A 23,524-nucleotide genomic window follows, 5' to 3' on the forward strand; every position below is an offset into this window, starting at 1 on the left:
AGAGGAGTTGAACTCTTGCCTAACAGGAAAAAAATAAGTGATTTAAAAATTTTCTTTTTTTCTTAGCGCACATAAATGTTTAAAACATTTAAACATATGTGTGCCATTACAAAGAATGATTTTTTAGGGGAACAGTGACTTTTAATGCAAGCTCGCCAGTGTAAAGCTGCCGGAGATGCGCGGCCCTGGCCGCGAGCTCATTCAGTTGCTGAAATGCGCGACGGCGTACGATTTCGGATCGCGAATACGAATGCGCGAGCGTCCGATTTTGCTTGATGAATTAGGGCCATTAAGAGAACTCTCTTCCCAATTATTCACTTTATGAATAATTACAAAGAACAAGAGGGCACTCTTTGCTTTTGAAGGAAAAGAAGTTTAAGCTTCGGATAAGGAAAGGATTCTTCACTGTAAGGTCTGTGAAAATGTGGAATAGGCTTCTTGAGGAAGTAGTTTCAGCAACTACTATAGATTGCTTTAGGAAAACGCTTTATGTTTTTTAGAAGCACAGAATATACCTGGGTAATAAGGCTTTAAAGTAAAAATAACAATGACCGTTGATCCAGGGAACATCCTTATGGAAACAGGAAGGAATTATTTTTCTCTGTTGGAGCAAATTGTACCAGGGTTTTTTTGCCTTCCTCTGGACCAACTATGCCCATAGGGTTTTATATCTGGGATATGTTTGTTTTCCTAGTGGTTGAACTTGATGGTCTTTTTTGCAACCTGACCTACTATGTAACTATGATATTCTAACACTTGAATATTTTGCACATCATTTTTTTTCTTACCTCTTCTGTGTTACCAACTATCAGCAAAAACACCAAGTAAGTTTTCAACTCCTTTATTAATAATGTGTTCATATTTACACACATATAACCCAATATTTTCAGATAAAAGACATTTTTTACAATTGAAATAATACATTGTTCTAAAAAATGATTTTGTTTGGTCACAAACAGCTTTGGTCTCATAAATCCCCTAAAGAAGTCTTTTGGAGGAAATGCGTAGGGCTTGTGACGAAATTTGCAAAGATTACCTTACCCTATGTGATATGTCAAACACAGGTATGTGTTGCCAATTAGCATGGGAGGTACTATGTTAGTTGAGGCTTTAGTTAAGTTTGTCTATGTTTAAAATGGCTTTACATGCTTTGAAAGAAAAATACATTTGTAAGACCCAGGTCAGTACCAGTATTCTCCAGACACCAATCCCCCAATCTATAGCCGCAGTCTTTGCCTATAGCAGCCTCCGCTCAGCCTTGCATCTCCCAGCACTCGGTTGCCCCCAGGACTTGGTGCGCAAGGGATGGTGTCTGGAGATAGTCAGTTGACCCAGAGCCCACAGTACAGAGTACAAAATGTCAGGAAATCCAAAAACAAGCCAAGGTCAAAAACACAGGAGATCAGTCTACTAAGCAAAGTACAAAGGGAAAGGCAAAAACAAAGGCGGGGTCACAAGCAGAGGTTGGTCCAGGCAGAGTTCAAGGGGTAGTCAGGAACAGGCACAGGTCAGTAGCCGAGAAATACTCAAAAATCACTCCAACACAGGTAAGCCGAGCAGACGCTATAACAGGCACATCTGACAGGGAGCAAAGAGGCTTTAAAGCCCCAGCAGCCTATGACAGCATGGGACTGATTAGGAACCACTCAGCTAATCAACTGCATACAGCTCCCCTCAGCTGTGCGGCCTAGTGCAGAGGATGCGAGGGAAAACCCCAGCTACAGGGACGCTGCAGCCCCCAGGGCACTGATCCTAAAACCCCAGTGCTACCGCGAGCACAGGCGCCGAAGGGAATAGGCTGCGCGTGCCCTCCTGCAGTGGGGCATCGCCTGGGATCGTAAGCCCAGAGAACGCCTTCTAACAACATTTATGTTTTTTAAAAACAATACTGCCTACAAAAGCCTGTCTTTTTTTTCTTTCTCTTTATGCAATACAATCAAACTATACAGGCTAGGCAGTTGCATCTTATTGTTCAACTAGTTAAGACCCTCCTTTTTGTTCAACTCTTAGTTGGTATCATATGATCAGTAGCAAATGAGGTCAACAGTATAAATCCAAACAAAGTGAGTCCAAGATCTTTCCCTGGGTAAATTAGATGGAGGCATTTGAGGAACGCTCAGACTGGCGTTTCCTTTTATCACTGGTAATATGTTGCCATTGAGCAGGTGTCGGTAATGGAGGCCAATCTGGCATTGGTGGGTCGGGCCAAGCACCCAGTTGTGAGATCTCAATGTGGAGGGCCTCAGCCAGAGGAGCAACATCAGTTGGTGAACATATTATATACTGTTGGTCTTCTTATTGTAATGGATCAAGATGTGAAATGGGTAACCACACCTTTAGGATAGATAGAGGACGTAAAGCTCGGCATCTTTGCCAGTGTATGGCAAGAAACATCTGGGTGGAAGGTGAGGGTGGCCCCATCAATATCCATGGAATCTTGAGCTTTCCTCTTTTACTCTATAAAAGTGTACCTGGCACAAAATATTGAGGGGGTGTGGGTATTGGCGTTTGGGTTCCTGATGGCAGGAATACGATGAACCCAATCCAGTTCCACCTCCGCCGTGGGTTCCCTCCCCAGTAAAGTATTTTGTTATTTGTTATGGCCTGTGACCTCAGGGAGGTCTTTAATGCTAATATTATTGTGTCTATGATGGTCCTCATTGTCATCAATGACATCAACCATACCTTTCTTACAAGTCTCCTCCAATCCGTTATATAGCACCATCATATTATGCAGCTTTGTACAAAGCCCATAGACATCACAATCTAATGTCCCTACCTCAGTCATATGTCATTAATACAGTCTAAGGTCAATTTTGGGGGATAACCAATTAACCTAACTAACTGCATATTTTTGGAATGTGGGAGGAAACCAAAGTACCTGGGGGAAACCCACGCCAACACGGGGAGAACCTGCAAACTCCATGCAGATAGTGTCCTGGCTGAGATTCGAACCTGGGACCTAGTGCTGCAAAGACCAGATCACCTCTGAGCCACAGTGCTGCCCATGGGGAATTACAAGATTTGTGAGTGAATCTCCCACTAAAGTTTGGCCTGGAATGCAAGCTAGTTCACCTGCGTCCACACCCTAGGTTTGAGTTTTAATAGCAGCCAAAATGCATAGAGTAGGAAATGTCTATTGTCTTTAAAACAACCAGTCTATACCAATACATTGGATTGTAGTGTGATGGTTAAAAAAACTCTTGCATGCTGCCTTTTAAATGTGTTAAATCTGCATTTTGCCATTTAAAGCAATACAGTTATTACAAAAATGCACTTTGAGCAATTGAGACTATAGAGCTGATTTATCACGCAAATGCGCAATAGCTCGCCGCCCGAATATATGCGCCACTGGACACGACGCATTACTGCGAGCCAGGGCAAGTGCTCGTGTACTCGCCTGTCGTCTTACAGCATTGATAAATGAGCAGTGGGGTCAAGAAATTGCCAATTAGGGTGATTAATTTTCAGCTGCGCAATTCAGGTGGATCTCTTAAGCTCTGTCAATAGTGATGTCATAGCAATTAATTAGGACACACCCTAATGGCCCCTGTTCTGTATGCATCTACAGTCGATTACAGGTCAGTTTGAATCTTTAGTGCTTGATCTTTTTTTTTTTGCTAAACGCTGTAAGTTTATGTTACAATATACGAATTCAGAAAATTGCTTCATTTATAGTTAGATGGGCTGCAATTGTTGTTTTAGTATGTATTTTTTGGACTGGTTGCAACACTGCAAACTAATTCATATCAAGCTGTATATATACTAACAAGCACTTTATAATGTCATCCCATCACAATATTATGAATGTAAAATACTTGAAAAAAAGATTGTTGCCAAAGATGTTATATAATGCATGTATCAAGGAACATTTAGTGATTTCACTTGTGTGTGTATGTCAAAATATATTAATATATATAAATACATATGTATTTTCATTATTACTATTTAAACTGGACTGGTTTGTGGCGGGGGGGGGGGGGTAAATCAAGTATGTTTGCTTGTATGGTATGCATTGATGTGACTTTTTGTAATTATTATTGTTAGCTTCACCTGTTGCTGCATTGTTTTTGTGCCTGGTTTCTAATGCAAGGTTTCCACTCCAAACTGGTATTTGACCCCCCTCGTTGCCTTTGTCAGATTGTCTCATATTGGTATTTGAATGTATTATGTACATATTCCTATTGATGAATAAATTGTTATGGTTTTTTTTTTTTTTTTTATTAGTCTGACATTTGCGGAATCAGGAACACAGGAGGATGCAAATATTTAACTACTTGCTGTGACCTCATTGAGTTCCAGCACTCCCAGTGAGCATGAATCAGATTTCTGGGAGTGGAAGTGCTGGATCTCAATGAGGTCACAGCAAGTAGTTAAATATTTGCATCCTTCTGTGTTCCTGATTGGGGACAAAAAGGTACACACAGTTGCCCTGTATATCTAGGTGGCATCTAAAAAGTGATGTAGAAGCTAAGGCCCACCTTAACCTGCAGTTTATCTAGATTCCTCCAAATCCTGCTTGACAATGCTGCAGAGAAAGTAAGTAAACAATGAATTATCAGATTTGGTAAGCAATTAAATAGTCTCTAAGGCTTGTTACAGGTTCAGTCTCAGTGATGTTTATGGTATAAATCAAGCCGCAAACTTGTTTCCACTGATATTTACCACTTTATAAATTTTCTTGTCATGTTTCAATGTTTCCATATAACTTAAAAAATGAATGGTGCCTCCAGGTGTTATAGATAAACTATAGATAAACTTGAATAAGGACAAGATGGTATTATTTGCGTGGGTTTTTCATGCAAAGTTAATACTGATGACTTTGTGATGAATATATTTCTGGGCTCACCTGTGCTGGAAAAGGTAGTACCAAAGTGGAGCCCTTGTAGCTGAATTTTGAGGTCTCAAACAGGAAAACAGGAGTGTGTTTGTGGATATAGGTATTTCCTTAACTTATTCTGCCGTGATTCTTTCTTTCTCACCTATTTTACTAATGTCTCTAACTTAGTCTGACTTAATTAAGGCAAAGAACTAGGTTTATTTATTTGTTTTGGTTGTAATATTGCTGATATTTGGGGGACCTTTTATGTGTTATGGTTAATAGGTCAGGACAGGTGTACAACTGTGTGTACAACTTTCGTACACTTTTTATTTTTTATTAAAAGTTTATTTACCACATTACTATTACCACCTATCACATGCTAAGCTAGTGCCTTAACTTTGTCATCCTGTAACAGGAGATGCTGTTCCTGGCAGAATACACACATACTTAAGCCCAGATTTATGAAAGCTCTCCAAAGCTGGAGAGAATACACTTTTATCAGTGAAGCTGGGTGATCCTGGATCTGGTCCAGGATTCAAATCGTTTGCTAGCAAATGATTTTTAAGTGTATTCTCTCCAGCCTTGGAGAGCTTTCATAAATCAGGCCCACAGAATCAGAAACCCACCACAATGTGTGTAAGACAATGGAACTATCAGTGTATATCAGCTAAGGCAATATGTGTTCAGTCATACAATTTTGTTTATGTTTTTTTGCTTTAGTAGGCACCTATAGTCTGAGCTGAAATGTCTGTCCTCTGCCAGGATGTCTCTACATAGAAGCAGTGATCTCTTTGCAAAGTTCCAAATCATTTACTGCTAAATCATGCCTAAAACTCATTCTGCAACTCCCAACACTCCTTTCTGCTTGAGAGCAATAACTCAGCTGTCACACAGAGAGCACAGGTTCTGCTCTGATGGAGGGGAATTTTTTGAATCATGGTACCTCTGTTTATTTTCTTTAGAAAAATAGCAAGTCTTTGGACACTTTTAAAGTGAAAGTTAATTTAATTTTTGAGAATAGTGAGGGGCGGTGCCAAAGACTTTAGGTGAAAAATTTGAAAGGGGTGCTTGGGGAACTTGCTCCAAGGTAAAGAAATGCACTAAAATATGAAGAATCACCAGATGGTCCATCTGGCCATCCAATTACATACCTGCCTTACATGCCCCTGATGAAAAAGGTCATTTTCTATATCAGGCCACAAAACTAGTTAAGTAAGGCAGAGGTAGACTCGTTGAATTGTTTTTTTCCCTGAAATTATTATTTCCCAGGACATACTGTATTTTGTAGCATGTAAGTGGGAAAAATAATGACCTTTATCAGAAACTTTTAAACAAGTATTAGGCATTTGGACATTGTTTATTGGCAGTAATTTAAATAAATGCTAAAATTCTAAAATAAACTTTCTTTACACAGATGCATTAAAAAAAGACAAGTTTGCCTTACCAGCTTTGAGAAGTTTGAATGCCCTCAATATGAATGTATCTCGCGTCAAATTAAATGTGAACACTTGCGTGATCCAGTATGTGATAGTGACAATATGGAACATCCCAACATTTGCACTTTGTATCAAAGAGGAAAACAATTATCATATAAGGGTTCATGTCAGGTAAGACTAAGGGATTAACATTTTTATTGAAAATATATAGTTTCCAGACAGTGCTTTCTGCATATTGATTCTGACTATATATTATTTTTCTCTCCTAAGACTACAGTGGATATCACTGAAACTGATACGAATGCTTCTTATACGAAAGTTCTTAAGTAAGGAACTTTTGTTAACTGTAAAACAATTCCCATTGTGTTTCCATCATATTATGTGTTTGAATCATTCCATATTTTCATATTTAAATGCACTTTTAATAGTATGAATCATGATAGTAGAGTTGCACTAAATTTACATGTGTCTGTTTCCATTTGTGATTATGCAAGGAATTGATGCAACCAACTTCAGATACATGTATATGAAAACTTGCAAGTGAAAAAAGCACTCTCAATAGTTTGCAGTGAATGTTTTTGTTAGTTTTCAGTATAGTGCTGTATTTCCAGTATGTTTGTCATTCAAAAATGTTCAGTTTTCTACCCTTTACACTGGAGTTTGTTGCATTAATTACGATGTCTACTCATATTATGTGTTTGCATATCATTGTTATTTAAATACCTTTCAAAATGTTAACAAGCTTTGTCTGAAATGTGCACACAAAACCCTTTTTCAAGAGTTTCCACAGCAGTCCTCACAATTAAACAGTCTTAGAGTTTGTAGGACTTTTTGTGGCACAAACATACATAGTGATTTACTAACAGAGTACAGCATGTTAAGTTCAAAATTTACTTTGCTAAGACTAGTAGCAAATCATGTATAGAGGAATAAAATACCATAATTTTGTTTCACCTCATTCATACATTTGTGAATACTGGCAAACTAAAATTTACTTTGAAAACATAAATGCTCTAGTCTGCTAAATCAATACCTGTGTAGTTTTGTTTTTAGAACTGTGGAATCTGTTAAACTGGGAGATGTACTTAGTGAGTAGTTTAGTTGTCATTAACATTCCTGAGAAATATTTTAACTGTGTTACAGGTGATTTTGAAAATTCCCAGCATAATTTACTAGAAATAAAAAAACTAATAGGCCACAATTACATAGGTAATCAAGTTAAAAAAAAGACAAAGGTCTATCAATGTCAATCTCTAGGGAAATAAAAACATTTGAACCAGTATTTCAGATAGAACCATATATGCACATTTGATCCAGAGGAAGGCAAAAAACCCCTATAAAATGTTGTTCATTTACTCCAACGGGAAAAAAATAATTCCTGATCGCTTGAGGCAATCAGATGTTCCCTGGATCAACAGTCCTGGTGTCATTCATTTTAAACTTTAGTGGCCATTTATATTCTGTGCTTCTAGAAAAGCATCCTTCCATCCTTAAGCAGCTTTTTCATAAATCATTCTTTAGAAGATATTAAACTACTTTCTGAGGGAGTCTATTGCAGACTTCTAATCCATACCTATAGTGCATATATGTATCCACCCCTACAAAGTAGTAGCCAAATAAAGGCTAAATCAAACACAAATCATAAAGCTTTTCCATATATAGAAAAACATACTAAGTATAGTCTGTTGTCAAAAACACTAAAAAAAGCTAGAGCTGTACCACTGTACACTGTGGTTGCTCTATCATTCTACAGCTGGGGTGGAAGCCTATTCTGTTGTCAGTGCTTCTGAGGACACAGCATTGCCGACTAGGAAAATAATCTAGTGAAATCTGCTTTCTGATAGTTTCTCAGCTACTCCTACTCTGACATCAGAGTTTTGCAGATTACATTTGGAAAGCTAATTTCAGTACAGGGCTTACTAATTTTCTAAGGCTTTTTCCTTCTGTTATTTCTCATGTTACATAAATTATATCAGGAAAGACACTCTGGAGGTATTTTTCATAGCTCAACCATCAGGTATTTCTTTGTGAACCAGGTGCTTTGACAGAAGATTTTATATGAATAAAGCCCACTAACAGGTTACAGCAATTTAACATCTTGGTCTTGGGTGGCAAAAAAACTTTTCCTTTGGCATAGTGAAACAAGCACATGTAAGTTTACCACCTATAATAAAACACAAAACAATACAACTATTAACAGGACATAAATCATAATAACATAATGCAGCAAACAAAGAGGGTTGATCATTTACAATACTGATAAATATATTTAGGCAATTAGCCCTCAGGAGTCAGTTGCATTTCAGTTTGAGTTGATGTTACCCTCTGGGTCCTAAAATTGAGACATAATTTATGCCTATTATGCCTAGCTAGGAAGTTTATCACTTGTGGGACTAGTTTGTTGCTTTATACCTCGTAGTATACATATGGTATAGGAGAATCAAACTACAGATGGGACTTGGAGCAGGAGAAGTACACAGAAGAGGATGGAGTAAATTAGGGCAGTGGCCACAATGTAAACAAACAACCTGCAGGCCACAATGTAAACAAACATAAAAGATGTATGTTTAACCACCTGGGCGTTACACTGATGTCTAGATTTCTGTACCAAAAGCGTTACAGGTTTTAATGAATTTTTTTTTTTTTTTTTAATTGTAGACCTGTAACTTACAGAAATATGTCCGAACAGGGTTCTAGTAGATATCATGAATATAATATATGTTTGAAACACACAATCATGTAAAAAAAAATACTTTTAATAAAATTAAAATACACAAAAATCAGCTTAAACAAGAATACATAAATAAATGAAACGACGCTGGAACACGGACCCGACGCTGGATGAGCACAGCGGGACCAGGTAAGTGAGATTTTATTATAGACGAAAAAGTACGGGGTTATCGAAAGTAGCAAAAATTTTTTGGACGAAAAAGTACGGGGTTAGCGGTTGGGAGGTTAACACTAGAATAATTTTACATTAAAATTAAATTAAATTTAAATGTGTTTAGTTACCATAACATGTATGCACCAAATAAAAGAAATGACAAGGAATTGTCATTGGGAATTTCTGTACTCACTATTTGAATTTTAATAATGCAACATTTTATTAAAGAAAGATACAAAACTAAAGTTATCATACAGTGCTGGTCGGTCATATATTTCTCCCTGCTCACCATTCCTCTACCACAGGGCAGAAGATATAAAAGGTTTATGCGTGGGGAAATGACAGCAGCATGGACGCAGACACAGCACATTTTTTTTAAACACCTAAAACAGTATATTTAGAAATATATACTGTTTGAGGTGTTCAAAAAAAAATAAAGGCTTTAAAAGTCCCAAGGCCAATGACCCAGCCAAAACAGTGTCTTGCAACACTAAGCAATATTGTATTGATTAATTAATTGAATAATTACTTCTACTTGAAATCATGCTAATAAAATGTAAAAAAAAAAATAAAATAAAATTACAAATGCAATGCATTTATACACTCTATTCATCATATCATAATAAAGTAAATAATTATTCATAGCTCTTCTAAAGTGGTGAACTGTACATTTATTACAGTATGTTTGCATATATATATATATTATATTATATATATATAATACCCTTATTAAGATTTTAGGTTTTTGTGATGTAAAAAATGAGACCACAATAAATCATTTCAAAACTTTTCCCACTTTTAATGTTACCACGGTATAGCCAATGCTCTGGAACTTTTTTTGTACCTTTCTTCTGTCTGATACTTTTCAACAATGAGATTCTCTTTGATGCTTTGTAAGCTCTCTGCAAACCATGGCCTTTGCTGTAGCAGGCAATATAGTAATTGTCGGGAAAATCCTACAAGTACAGCTGAACCTAATTTGGGGTTAATCAGAGTTACTTTAAATCATGGCAGATGTACCCAAGAAAACTATAGATACTTTTTGTTCTGATCAATTTACAAAACGCAAAGTTGGCTAACAGGAGAAAAATTTAAATGAAATGACTTTACTATGTGGTGTGACAACACTGGGGAATGAATTTTTTTGTTGCGTTAGATCTTACACTTATTCATTACTAATTTTTGGGTGGTGAATCCAGAAATGACCCCAGTTTTTACTATCACATTCAGTTTTTACGATACAGGGTACCCTCTATTTATGTCAAAAAAACATACAAATTTTACATACAATGAAAAAATAACTTGAAAGTACTGTTTATTGTCTATACGAAGGTTTTTTTTTGTTACTCTGACATTTTTTTTACAGTCATGTTTTTTTAAAACATTTGAAAATTAATCGGGTAAGCGGTTAAGGTAAAAATTTACGCTTATAGCTTTTCCTGGAGTGTTCAGTGTTAGGACAATCCCGCCGGGAGCTCCAACAATAGTCACCTTGCTCTTCACTTACAGCACCAAGGTTTTCCGCGAAGTTAGAAAGATGGCTATGCAGAAAATGCTACTTGATGCTCATATTGCAACCAAGAATTTTGTAGCTCTCCAAGAGTTTCTAGACAATTTCTGTGTAATTACTTGTTCGTGTGTTACCAAGAAAGTCCTTGACAATGGCTTTGAATGATAACCAAGCATCCTTTTCGACTTCTGACATTGTCCTGACAAAATGTTCATCTTTGATAAGCTGACGAATCTGTGGACCATCAAACACACCGGCCTTTATTGTTTCAAATGACGGGCTAGGAAATGCCAAAATACTTATAACAGTCTCCTTCCTTTATCAAACTGGTTCATCAGACCCAGTTTCATGTGCAGAGGCGGGAATATAATATTCTTTCTATCAAAAAGTTGCTCATGTAGAAGGTTTGAATCACCTGGTTTTAGGGCAGATCTTGGAGGCCAATTCCTTTCCAACCAGTGCCTCTCACGAGCTCTGCTTTCTCCAATGCACAGATAACAGGGATACTTGGTGTATCCGCATTGCTGACCAAGAAGGATGCATACCATTTTAAGGTCAATGCAGATGACCTATTTGTGTTGGTGATATTGCTACAACTCAATGACTCTCTTTATGTCTGCATATTCTTCACAAAGAGAAACTTATTGGCCAATTGGGACTGACCCAAAATAATTGCCATTGTGAAGGAGGACACACTTTAAGCTCCGCTTTGAGCCATCTATGAATAGTCACTATTCAGTTGACTTATAGATTGAAATTCCCAATTCCTCCAATAAACCAGGTATGTTGTGGTAATACACAAAGCCACTGTCAGTTCTAAAGTAAAGCAGAAATGCAATTTCTCTTGTTTGAAGGTATGATACCTTCATTCCTTTTTCAAGTAAGTTTTTTTCATGCAGTCTTGATGCTAGGAGTTCTGAAGCATTCTTCGATAGTGCCAAATCACTCAATTCATGCTGATCAAATCCCCTACAGAGTCCTCTTCAATTTCAAACACTTCATGATTGTTGTCACCTAGTTCATCATCATAGGAGGGTAGTGTCACTAAAACAGGCTCTGGGATTTCATCTGAATCCCAGGGCGATGTTACATTTATTTTTCCTGTTATATCCTGAAGTTTTCACTATACAAAAGTAACAGTCACTGAAATGATCTCCTGTCCCTCACCAAACCATAGGTATACCAAATAGCATCTTATCACGTGTTCCCTTTGTCCACATCCGTAAACCCTCAACACACTGTTTGCACTGCTTATGAGAGGTCCAAGACTTATCTTGATCACCAAGTTTAACTTTGAAATATGCCAAATAGGCTTGCTCTTCAAATGTGCTGATGTTCGCCCTTTGACTGGGAATGGTGAAACTGCCACAGATATAACAAAATGAATCGGGGTTGTTTAGGCAGTGGCGACGATTAACAGCAGAGCCAGACACGATCTGAAAGAAAGGAAATACATGTGTAAGTAGAAAAATAAAGTTTGCTTATTCACTACGCAAAGCAGCGCACAACCTCTGACCACACTGTCTTGCGTGTAAATGAATAGCCTATGCAACACGCTACAGTAATCGCAATAATATAAGTGGTAGAGAAAAACCTGATGTGATAGAAGAAAACTAACTGCACTTTCAGAATCAGCATACCTATTTTAGTGTAAATAAGCTTAAAAATAAAGTCAACAAAAAATTTGTTCAAAATTGTTCCCTAGTGTTATTTTAGCTACATCTGTACAAAGTCAGGTATTTTGTAGGAATATAGTCAGGTGTATGATTAACCAAAAATATCATGAAAGTGCTAAAGATTATTATTTGCATATGTAGTAACACTGTCATTAACTGAAACAATAACAGTGTAGGAGGCAAAACTGGGTGAGGAACAATCACACTCTGCTACCAAATCATGTCACAGGTCATACACCATGGCAAGACTGAGCACAGCAACAAGATTAAAGGTAATTATGTATCAGCAAGGTCTCTAACAGGCAAAGATTTCAAAGCAGTCTGTGTTTTCAATATATGGCATCATATTCATAGTAGAGCAGAACAGTAGAACAGAGGTTATATATATACATATATATATATATATTAAAAATTTAGTGTTACATCTAAACAAAGAAGTACCATGTTATGTGTGTTTTTTTATCTCTATGTACATAACGAAGAGTCCACAAGAACACTCTTTAGTAATGCATTCTTATTATATTAGAGAATAATCAGGTAAAACTAACAAATAGTTGGTAAGTGTTAAAAAACTAAGCTCAGTGTGCTATAAGTGACACAATTGACAGACATTCATCGATCACAACTGTGGTTCTGTGTAATACACTCCTAATTTTTTTTTATGTAGCTTACATCCTATGGAGCTTATTCTTTTTCGTACAAGCTCACTGGTCCCCAATTATTAATCTTACGTGAGTTAGCGGTGGGATGGAGCTAATAAAATTCACCATGTGACAATTGCCTAATAGAGATATCAATAACACAAATTTACATTAAAACATGATAAGCAGTTTATTGTTGGCTCAATTTTAAAACTCTATTGGAACAGCAAGGCCTTAGCAAGAGATTAGGGCTTATGTTGACAGGCATGTAAAACATTCAAAAATCTTGTATAGGCTATTTGCTGCTACACTTTAATTAACTCACCTAAAATTTTAATAGATGTTTAGTGAGTATTTTATATTTTCAAAATAATTTTAAATTCATTCTTCCATCATCTATGCCATTTATGAAATATTCCTTTTTTGATTTTTATTTGTAGGTTTATTACTCCTCTATGACAAACTAATAGTTTTTCATCTACTAATGTAATATTCTAATATCTACTCTTCTACAATTTTCACTATTATAGCATTTCTGCAAATCTGCAGAACCAGTCTGTGGACACAACGGGGAAACATACAGCAATGTATGCAGTGCATATTATGATCGAGTGGCTGTGGATTACTATGGACGGTGTCAGGATGTGGGAATATTTTCAGACCACAGTTTTAATACTGAATGTTCCTCAGTACAGTGTCCCCCAATTCCTAAATTTGGCTGTAAACCAATTATACCTCCTGGTAAGCAAGCATGCAATAAAAGTTGACTATATTTGTTGTAACGCATAACTAATGTAATATATTCAAACATTTAAAATGTCATAAAAGTGAATTTGTGTAGCTACTAGTAATAGTTTTGAAAGAATGGATAAGACAATGATTGTTTGAATTGTTTAATTACTTACTGTATCTAAATATATTGCTGTTCCATGCCTCTTAAATTATGGTTAGAAATCTATAGATCTAGGAACTTGGTCGTGTGATCTCTTCTTAGAATGAATCTATTACTAAAAGATTATGGAAGCTGCCATCGCTGAACCTGTGTTAAAGAATGCTAATTTAATGTAAAGCTGATATTTTGGTTTTGGTAGTTTTACTCACATCTGAAACAAGCATTAAACCAATTCTGTGGGGAAGTTGTGTTGCAATAGGTCTGCTTTAAGACAAGAATCAATTGATCGGCTAACCACTTTTACCCCTTGCCATTAGTGATGAGATGGTCGAGTGAATTTAAGACAGGTATTCAGCTCTGAAGGACTCTCAGGACTGGTGGAGGTGGGGTGGTGGATGGAACAGATCTGACAACTGACCTTAGGAGAAAGGCATGAAACAAATTTGGTCCCCTGAAGTATCCTAGCAAATCTACCCTTTAGGTAACCCTTTTGATCTGCTTGATGTTTAGGAATGGTCCAATGAACTTTTAACTAATTTAGTAGAAGGTTGAAACGTGAAGCTGTGGGTCAAAATCTATACCAGTCACCAGGGTTGAACTTACAGCATCTTCAGAAAGTATACAGACCCCCCTTAACTTATACAATATTTTGTTATGTTGCAGGCTGATGCTACAGTTGTTTACATTCTTTTATTTTCTCATTAACCTACCCCCAGTGCCCGATAAAAACAATGTGAAAACAGAATTTTAAACAATTTTGTCAATTTATTAAAAAGAAAAAAGGAAATATTAAGTATTTAGACCTAATGCAACAATAATTGAAATTTAGCTCAGGTGCCTCACATTTCCCTTGATTGCAGACAATATGTTCCTGTACTTTAATTGGAGTCCACTTGTGGTAAATTAAGTTGATTGGAAAGGCACACACTTCTTTATAGAAGTCCCCATAGCTAACAATGCATATCAGAGCAAAAACCAATTTGAGAGGTTAAAGGTACTGCCTGCGGAGCTCAGAGACAGGATTGTTACTGAGGAAGTAGCATAAAAAAGAGGACAGCCAGGGTATTTGTTTACAATTGGCAGTGTATTGAAAATAATGTGCAGTTGCATTCCTTACTTCAGGAATGTATTCAACATGGAATTTATTATTATTTTTATTATTACACGGTATTTATATAGTGCCATCATATTACACAGCGCTGTACAAAGTTGATAATCGTGTCACTAACTGTCCCTCAAGGGAGCTCACAATCTAATGTCCCTACCATAGTCATATGTCAATAATGTAGTCTAAGGTCAAATTTTTTTGAGGGGAAGCCAATTAACCTTACTGCATATTTTTGGGATGTGGGAGGAAACCAGAGTACCCGGAGGAAACCCACGCAGACATGGGGAGAACATGCAAACTCCATGTAGATAGTGTCCTGGAATTAGGTAATAATCATACAAACTAAATATTGATGTCAGCCCTACTGTGTCCTCAGGCATGGGGGGTTGTGACCAATACCATATACATTTTTAATGCAAAGAACTAGTATAATGGTGGATATTTAAAAAAAGTGGTTCAAACTATATCATTCAAGTGGGGATATTATATACATCTGTCTCGAAACGTCCAGAAAAATGTGCATAAAGTTTATGAACTGGTTCTCATAATTATAACAATAATGCAATTCAATATACAGAGAGCATACAAGAATATAACATGCATAGTAGGTAGTTCATATTAGTAATCAAGTTCATAGTATTATGAATCAAAGGTGTTAGAGCGTATTAAGCTATGAAAGTGTAGGTAAAACTATAATTGGTTAGCATAGCTCAAATAATAATATTAATAAAGCTCAATGTCTGAAGGGCATGCATTTGTATGGTATCTATGGTGAGTAGCTCATACTAGTGTAAAAGATGTTAAAATGTATTTAGCAATAATTCAAACACTGTTGCTAAAAATAACATTGGTAAAGAAAAACATAAATTCAATTATAATAAGAATAGGAGCAAGGAAGAATAAATTGGGTTCAGTGGGAGTTGCACTATAGAGTGTCTAAAATTTAAAAAGAGTAATGAATATGTTTGTAATACATAAAGTGCGATATTGTAGTTATATAAACAAGTTGTCCAAAGCAAAAAGTTTTAAATAGTTCAAAACACACACACATATATATATATGTATATATATATATATATATATATATATATACACACACACGTTTTGAACTATCTCCAATTAGTAAAAAGATTAAAAAGTGGTAAAATCTATATAGATAGACTAAGTGAATTGTAAAAAGGCTAAGTTACAGGTTCATTGGAAGGGTTAATCCATACAAAAAAACGTATGCTGGAGCCCACACCTCCCCTTAAAAGGACAGACACTTGAACTGTCCTCTCACGCTTCATTCCTTTGCAGCTCCTCTGCTGCATGCATCACTTTACAAACTTCAACCACACCACCACCACCAGGTATAGTTCTAACCCTCTATCAACCTTATTTCTACGATTTTTTGTATTGATTAACCCTTCCAATGAACCTGTAACTTAGCTTTTTTATATATATATATTTAAAAATTTTGCTTTGGACAACCTATTTATATAACTACATTATCGCACTTAATGTAGTACAAACATATTCATTACTCTTCAAATTTTAGAGGCTCTATAGTGCAACTCCCACTGAACCCAATTTATTCTTCCTTGTTCCTGATCTTTTTGACCACATTATGTGAGTACTTCCAAAAAATAATATAATTTCATTTATGTTTTTCTTTACCAATGTTATTTTTAGGAACAGTGAATTATAGCTGAATACATTTTAACATCTTTGACACTAGTATGAGCTACTCACCATGGATACCATACAATTGCATGCCCTTCAGACATTGAACTGTATTAATATTATAGCTATGCTAACCAATTTATAGTTTAACCTACACTTTCATAGCTTAATATGCTCTAACCCCTTTTGGTTTATAATACTATGAATTTGATTACTATTATGAACTACCTACTATGCATGTTATACTCTTGTATGATCTCTGTATATTGAATTGCATTATTGTTATAATTATGAGAACCAGTTCATAAACTTTATGTACATTTTTCTTGACATTTCGAGACGGATCTTAGTGTTTGAACCCCTTTTTTGGAATATCCACCATTATACTAGTTCTTTGCATTGAATATGTATAGTATTGTTCGCAATATATATATATATATATATATATATATATATATATATATAGATAGATAGATAGAGATATATATATATATATATATATATATATAGAGAGAGAGAGAGAGAGACATATATATATATATATACAGATATATATATATTCAATGTTTTTATGCAGCCAGCAATTACAACATCTTGCATAAAGTCCCCTGAAGAAGCCCTTAGAGGCGAAACGCTTTGGGACACTAACGGACGGACAGACGGCTGTCCTTATCTTTTTTATGCTACTTACATTTATTTTCATCAGCGTATGTGGCTGCTCTCTATTAGCAGAATCTGATTAGCACTCTACCCTTTCCATGTTACTGAGGAAGGCTATAAAAAAATATCTGCTGCACAGTGGCCTCCATATTTCTCAAATTGAAGAAGTTTGGAACAACCAGGACTTAGCTACAGAGATCCTTCCACAAAGTGACTTGACTGAAGCCTCTCTTCAGTGCAAAACACATTAACAGAATTGTTTGTCTTCAAATCTAAACGTTATATTTGGGGGAAACCGGGCACTTTTCATCACCTGCCCCACACTATCCCAACAGTGAAGCATGGTGGTGGCAGCATCATCTTGTAGGGTGTTTTTCTGCAGCAGGGACTGGGAGACTGCTCCATTCAGCTTACTCCTAACCCTCACCAAAGTACAGGGTTATCCTCAATGAAAACCTGAACAGGATCTCACACTGGGTCTGAAGATTCACCTTCCAACAAGACAATATTAAAAAATACACAGTGAAGACAACACAAGAGTGGCTTAGGGACAGCGCTGTGAACGTCCTAAAGTGACCCGGTAAAGGGTCTGAATACTTATATAAATGTGCTATTTTAGTTTTGTGATTATGAGGTAGTGAGTATAGATTGTAGCATCAGGCTGCAATGTAACAAAATTGTTTATGAGCCTGACACAAGCAAATCTACCCAAGATGCAGTTTACTACTCATGGGACTGCCATCAGTGCAGTTTCCACCACCAGAGAAGACACTATTGTGTTTAACCTACACTAGAGTTCACTATTTCAGTATATTAGATTTCAGGATTGAAGCCATTCTAGGACTGCTGTGTCCTTGGCAGGATCTATAGTTAACCTGTGCAAAAAGGTTACCATTGAAATTTACCTCAGAGGGCTACAAATAAAGGCATAAGATTTTTTGCTAAATAAAATTAAAAAAAAACAAATTGTATGCCTCTTTCTCTATTATACGCTTGTTCCAGATTGAATGTGAAGCAAAACCTCTTTTTCCATATGAAAAGCGTTTATATCTAATGAGAAGAAAAAATTTCCTCAATTTTTTCAATAAGTTTCAAAGTTGGCCCGCCACTTTGTCGATTTTTATTTTGACCCTCTTTGTAATTGAGTTTGACACCCCTGGTGTAGATATCCCAACAAGTTAATGAAGAATGTCAAAGACTTAAAAGTATTGTTGGAAATTTTCTGGGTGAGCTTTTCTAAGGTGACCCCACAGCTTCTAATTTTTATTGAAAATGTAATCCTGTAAAGTTACTGAGTGTCCCCTTACCAGATCAAAGTTTGTTACAAAAGACAGCTGCCTCACCGCACTCTACAGGTTGCACCCTGGTGAGACATGGCCAGTGCTCAGGGCATAAGATAAATATCTAAATGCCCCCACGGCTTTGAAAAAAAATTAGTGCTATACTGAATGACTTCGTTCCTTCCTTCTTTAAAACTTGGCCCCCCTAGCTACAACACTGCAGTATACATTTTAAAGAACAAATAGACCTTATAGCCTCTGCATCCCTGTATTTTAGGCACTCCCTTCTCCCCCTTCCCTCTCTCCTTTTCATTTTCTCTTTCTTTCCTCTACTTTTTCTTAAAGACCCTCTTCACTTCAGTCCCTCTCTCACTTTTTTCTTTTGGTCTATTTGTCCTCCATAGTCATGTCTGAATCCGCTCCCTTTTCACCCACCTATGCTCATGTGTTACTTACCACAACCCTGTGGAGTTTTCTATCAAATATTTCTTTAATATGTATGATTTTTTCAACTACTTTGATTTTTTTAAAGTATCATTGTTATTCACTATGGTTCCCATGGGCCCCTATAACTGTGTTTAACTTTGTTCTCCTTCCTACTGTTCCATAATTTAAATTTTAATTTAATCTTTTGTTGAACGTATCTTCTCTGTTATGTTTTGTTTATGAAAATCAATAAAAACTATTAAAAAATATTCATAAAATATGTGGGTGCCCAGCGATTGAGCACCCAACAAATGTGTGTACACACTGCCATGACCAAGCCATGTCAATTCTACATTTTAATCAAAAAATATTTTTATTAGGTTGTGCTATGTCCTTTTGTTATAGACATGCTCCAGCCCTAAATGCACTGCATCTTTTTTTGTCTTAAATGGTAATAACTTTTTTGTTTGTGTACACAGGTGCTTGCTGTCCATTATGTTCTGGTGTTTTAACAATTTTGTTTGACAAAGAAAAGCTAGATAGCTTTGCTAAGGTAAACATATTTATTTCTGTGGTTTGAAATTGAAAAGTTACACAAACCAAATATTTTGCCATTTAAATTATCTGCTTTTATTTTAAAAAAGAACTTTTTCCTCTAAGTGCACGCTATTGGTCCAATCTAATTCAGCAATCTTTACAGTGGAGGGTAGATAGTGGATAGTTGGATTGGGGATAGTTGGGGGAGAGTTATGGATAAAAATAGGAAGCTTCCCATGTTACACACAAACATTGGATTTTGCACTACTACTTGTACAAAAAGGATTTGGCAAACAGTTCTTTTTTTAGCCCTGTGTATGCCAAGGAAATCGGAAGAGCTCAAGTCCAACTTCATAATAGCAATGTAACTGTCTTAAAGAGTCGCAGTGGCTTAATAATTTGGACTTGAGCCCTGCCATTTTCCTTTGTGTACACAGAGCTAAAAAAAATGTTTAGTAAATCCGCCTTTAATTTATTCCCAGTTACCAACCCAGAGACTTCCTCTAAGGGGCCTACATGCTCAGATCTGATCTTTTTGCTATTAATATATTTTTAAAAAAAATGGAGTTTGCCTTACTTTCCAATATGTTTTTTTATTTTGAAGTTTTGCACATTTTATCTCCTTTTTACATCTTTTGTTATATTCTATATAGTTTTTGAATGATGAAGGTGATCCTTTATATTTTGGAATTCCCTTTTTTTTATTCTTTATGGCTTTTTTAACATTAACTGTAAGCCACATAGGTTTTAATTTTAGCCTCTTAAACATATTACCTATTGGAATATATTTTTCAGTGTGTTTGTGTAGAACAGACTTGAAACATTCACATTTCTGTTCTGTGTTCTTTGAGGACAATATTCTCTCCTAGTCCAATTTACAGAGAGCTGACCTTAATAATGGCAAAATTTGCTATCTTAAAATTGAATGTTTTTATCTTTCCTGTTTTTGCTTCCTGTTTACAGCTTACATTAAATTAAATTAAATCATTTTATGTATAATAAACATCATAAAATACTTAAATAATTATATTCTATCTGAAATATTATTTCTCTGTATCTAGTAAATCTGCCATATGTAAGGGAAATATGTTTGATTGCTTTTCAGTTTTTGTTTGTAGTGTTTGTAGTACAATTATAATTCCTCTAAAATGTGTGAAATTGTGGTAAAAAAAATGTAAACTTATTTATATATAGTTGTTGAATTTGAGTATTATTGTTGATACATATATTTTCTTTTAAGATAAGGAAAATGCCAATAACAGTCATGGACATCCTGCAAAAAATAAGGCCTCACATATCTGTACCCCAGTGTGATATATTTGGTTACCTCAGCGTGGAATCAGAGCTTGTGGTCCTTGTGGTACCAGTTGATATTCATCCTAAAGCAATACAGGTAGGGACTGCCTATTGCTTTTTGTTGAGGGAATTCCTTCACAATAAAAATATTCCAGTTTCAGTAAAAGTACCAGCAGTTTGCCTGTCATTGTGTGCACATTGTTGGACCTCAAGATTATTTATAGACATTTATAGATATAGATGTATGTATATATAATCCCAGTCTGGGGGGGGGCATCAACCAATAATCATCTTACAGATCACACCCAGTAACCAACCCAAGAGCCCCAAGGATACCTAATAGGAATTAACTATATAAAAATGGGAACTGAGAGAATTTAGGTCTCTTGCTTGCTCTCCTTGTCTCCTGAGGGTCTTCTTAGGTAAGCTGTTATGGAGTCCTCTTCTGAAGGAAGTAAGCTCCTGAGGCACCCATTACCTCTTAGCAGGTAGCTAAAAGATAATCTGGATTGTAGTCTTAGGGGGTCTATAATATTATTGCATTACTTTGCCATTCTAATCAACACAAATATTCTTTGATGGTCCTGATTCCAATTGCTTGCTTGCCATTATTAGAATTGCAGAAACTGCATGGCTTTGGTTCTCTTACAATAGAGATATTACTTGACACGCTTACTGCACGTGGCTTGTATCCTCAAAGTCACAGAGGCACAATTTTACACTATGCACAATAAAAAGCCAACAATTTACATACCTGCCCATCAGTCAGACCCTGGCTAGATGTCAAATTCCATCTCACTGCTTATCTTTACCATTAGTGCAGTTTTGACAGTCAACAGAGAAAAAGACAGGTAACTTGGTAGTCCTAAACTCAATTTTCTACAAGGGACACAATAATAAGCAGTTTTTCTGTTCCTGTAATTTCTGTTCAATTGTGGCTAGTGATTGTTAGGGAATACTGGCTAAATTCATATCACAGTGGAGTGGGGTGTGGGGCACAGTGGTGGTCACAGGGGTGACTGGTATGAAGATAAAAAAATATTTTGTTTTTTTTAAAGATGTTACATACAACACTGAATCAATTGCTAAACTATAGCATATTGAAGTATTTGTGGCAAAAGGTATTGGGTATTTTGCAGCAACCTTCACTGTTTTACCAAGGAGAGGAATTAAATGGCGTGGATAAGACTGTTGATGATAATGTCACTCCTGATTTGCAATTGCTCATTTTGGATCCAGGCCCCAAAGGTATTGGATGGAGTGGTGGGGCCAAACACTTTACCCTTTTATCAGGCCACGATTTAGAGTTGGTGCTGCAGCACTTGCCAAATTCCAATAAAAAGGAATTGCCAAGACTAGGTAAATGAACTTGGAGCCTGGGACCAAGTGTCACTCAGTGAGACAGACCTAGGAGAGGCTTAAGAAGCCTAAGGGAGAAAGCAACCCTATAGTGGAGGTTAAAATCCCCAAATCTCTGACTATTTTGTGAGTGTTTTCCTGTTAGATAGGGACTTTGTTGAAAGTTTGTATTTTCTGTTGCCATTACTGCTAAAGAAAAGCAAATTTTCTTTTCTTGTGTTCTAGAGAAAGTTTATTTTGCTTTTATGAAAACACTTTTAGACTTACTTTAGACTATACAATAATTTAAATGCTGGGAATAGATTAGAATATTCTCTAAAGTGTTGTGGAATATATATTAGTTCTATATAAATATACAAGTGTTTAAAAGAAACACAATGTAACACCTTAATGCAAAATAGTTTCTTATTGTTACTGATATACACATAACAAATGTACCCGTCTTGTTTAGGTGGAAGCCTGCAATAGGGAAGCAGAGAAGATAAATTCTCTTATAAACTCCGACAGTCCAACTCTTGCATCTCAGGTGCCTTTGTCAGCGCTCATCACATCAGAAGTTTTTATATCATCCACTGTAAATTCAGACTGTACAAAAAATATTTCAAATAATTTATATACATTGTTATGTCTCTTGCTTAATGGTGTTTATATATTCTGCCATCTATGATATACTTTTATTTTAGGCATTTGCATTACTTTATAAATATTATATTACCTGATCTAATCAATGTAATTTTTAATTTAAAATAAAGAAAAAAATGAAAAAAAACAACTTTTTTTGTTTCCAAATGAATTTAATAATAGTGCAGATAACATACTTACGCATTACTTAAACTGTGTCTTTATTTTGTATAGATAGGTTGTTTAAATTATATTTAAACTGAAGAATTTCTTGAACACAAATAAACGTTTATTACCCATTATATCAGGAACAAATGGAATTTGGCTCACAGGGGGTGACTATTTCTAAAGGGAGTAGGGTTCTTCACCACCATTAGTCTCCAATTTACAACATATGTATCCAGGTGATTTGACAACAGTTCAAACTCTCCACTATTACATAATTACACCTGCCCAAAACTTAATGGTACAACAGTGAATGGATTATGTATTATAGAATGGGGTGTTTTTACATACCTTAACACCTCCTGTAATAATAAACTTGAAACTGGACTAACTTACCCATTTGGGTATAAATGCTGGAATGTCTTCCCAAAATGTATTTGAATTGAGACAGCCAACTAAATATGTGGTAAAACATCTTTAACATTACAAATCAAATCCATTGGTATGTGTGTTTAACATGTTTAACATTAACATTCTATACCATAT

At 35.8% G+C, this 23,524-nt stretch overlaps 1 protein-coding gene across 3 annotated transcripts in view; it reads left to right on the plus strand.

The window, feature by feature from the left end:
- RECK (reversion inducing cysteine rich protein with kazal motifs) overlaps positions 1 to 22,964 on the plus strand; it is a 205,584-nt gene extending 182,620 nt beyond the window's left edge. For 2 of the 3 annotated variants that reach the window (XM_072411954.1, XM_072411953.1), the window contains exons 17-21: positions 6,237 to 6,429; positions 13,500 to 13,710; positions 19,480 to 19,553; positions 20,778 to 20,930; positions 22,644 to 22,964. In XM_072411954.1, the coding sequence (XP_072268055.1) occupies positions 6,237 to 6,429; positions 13,500 to 13,710; positions 19,480 to 19,553; positions 20,778 to 20,930; positions 22,644 to 22,859 (847 nt within the window). In that variant the 3' untranslated portion in view covers positions 22,860 to 22,964. Of the gene's footprint in view, positions 1 to 6,236; positions 6,430 to 6,528; positions 6,585 to 13,499; positions 13,711 to 19,479; positions 19,554 to 20,777; positions 20,931 to 22,643 lie in introns of those variants that run through there. The other variant, XM_072411955.1, reaches the window with a different exon arrangement.
- Positions 22,965 to 23,524: the final 560 nt, after the last annotated feature.

Source organism: Pyxicephalus adspersus, chromosome 5, assembly GCF_032062135.1.
Source record: "Pyxicephalus adspersus chromosome 5, UCB_Pads_2.0, whole genome shotgun sequence".
Classification (NCBI taxonomy): Eukaryota; Metazoa; Chordata; class Amphibia; order Anura; family Pyxicephalidae; genus Pyxicephalus; species Pyxicephalus adspersus.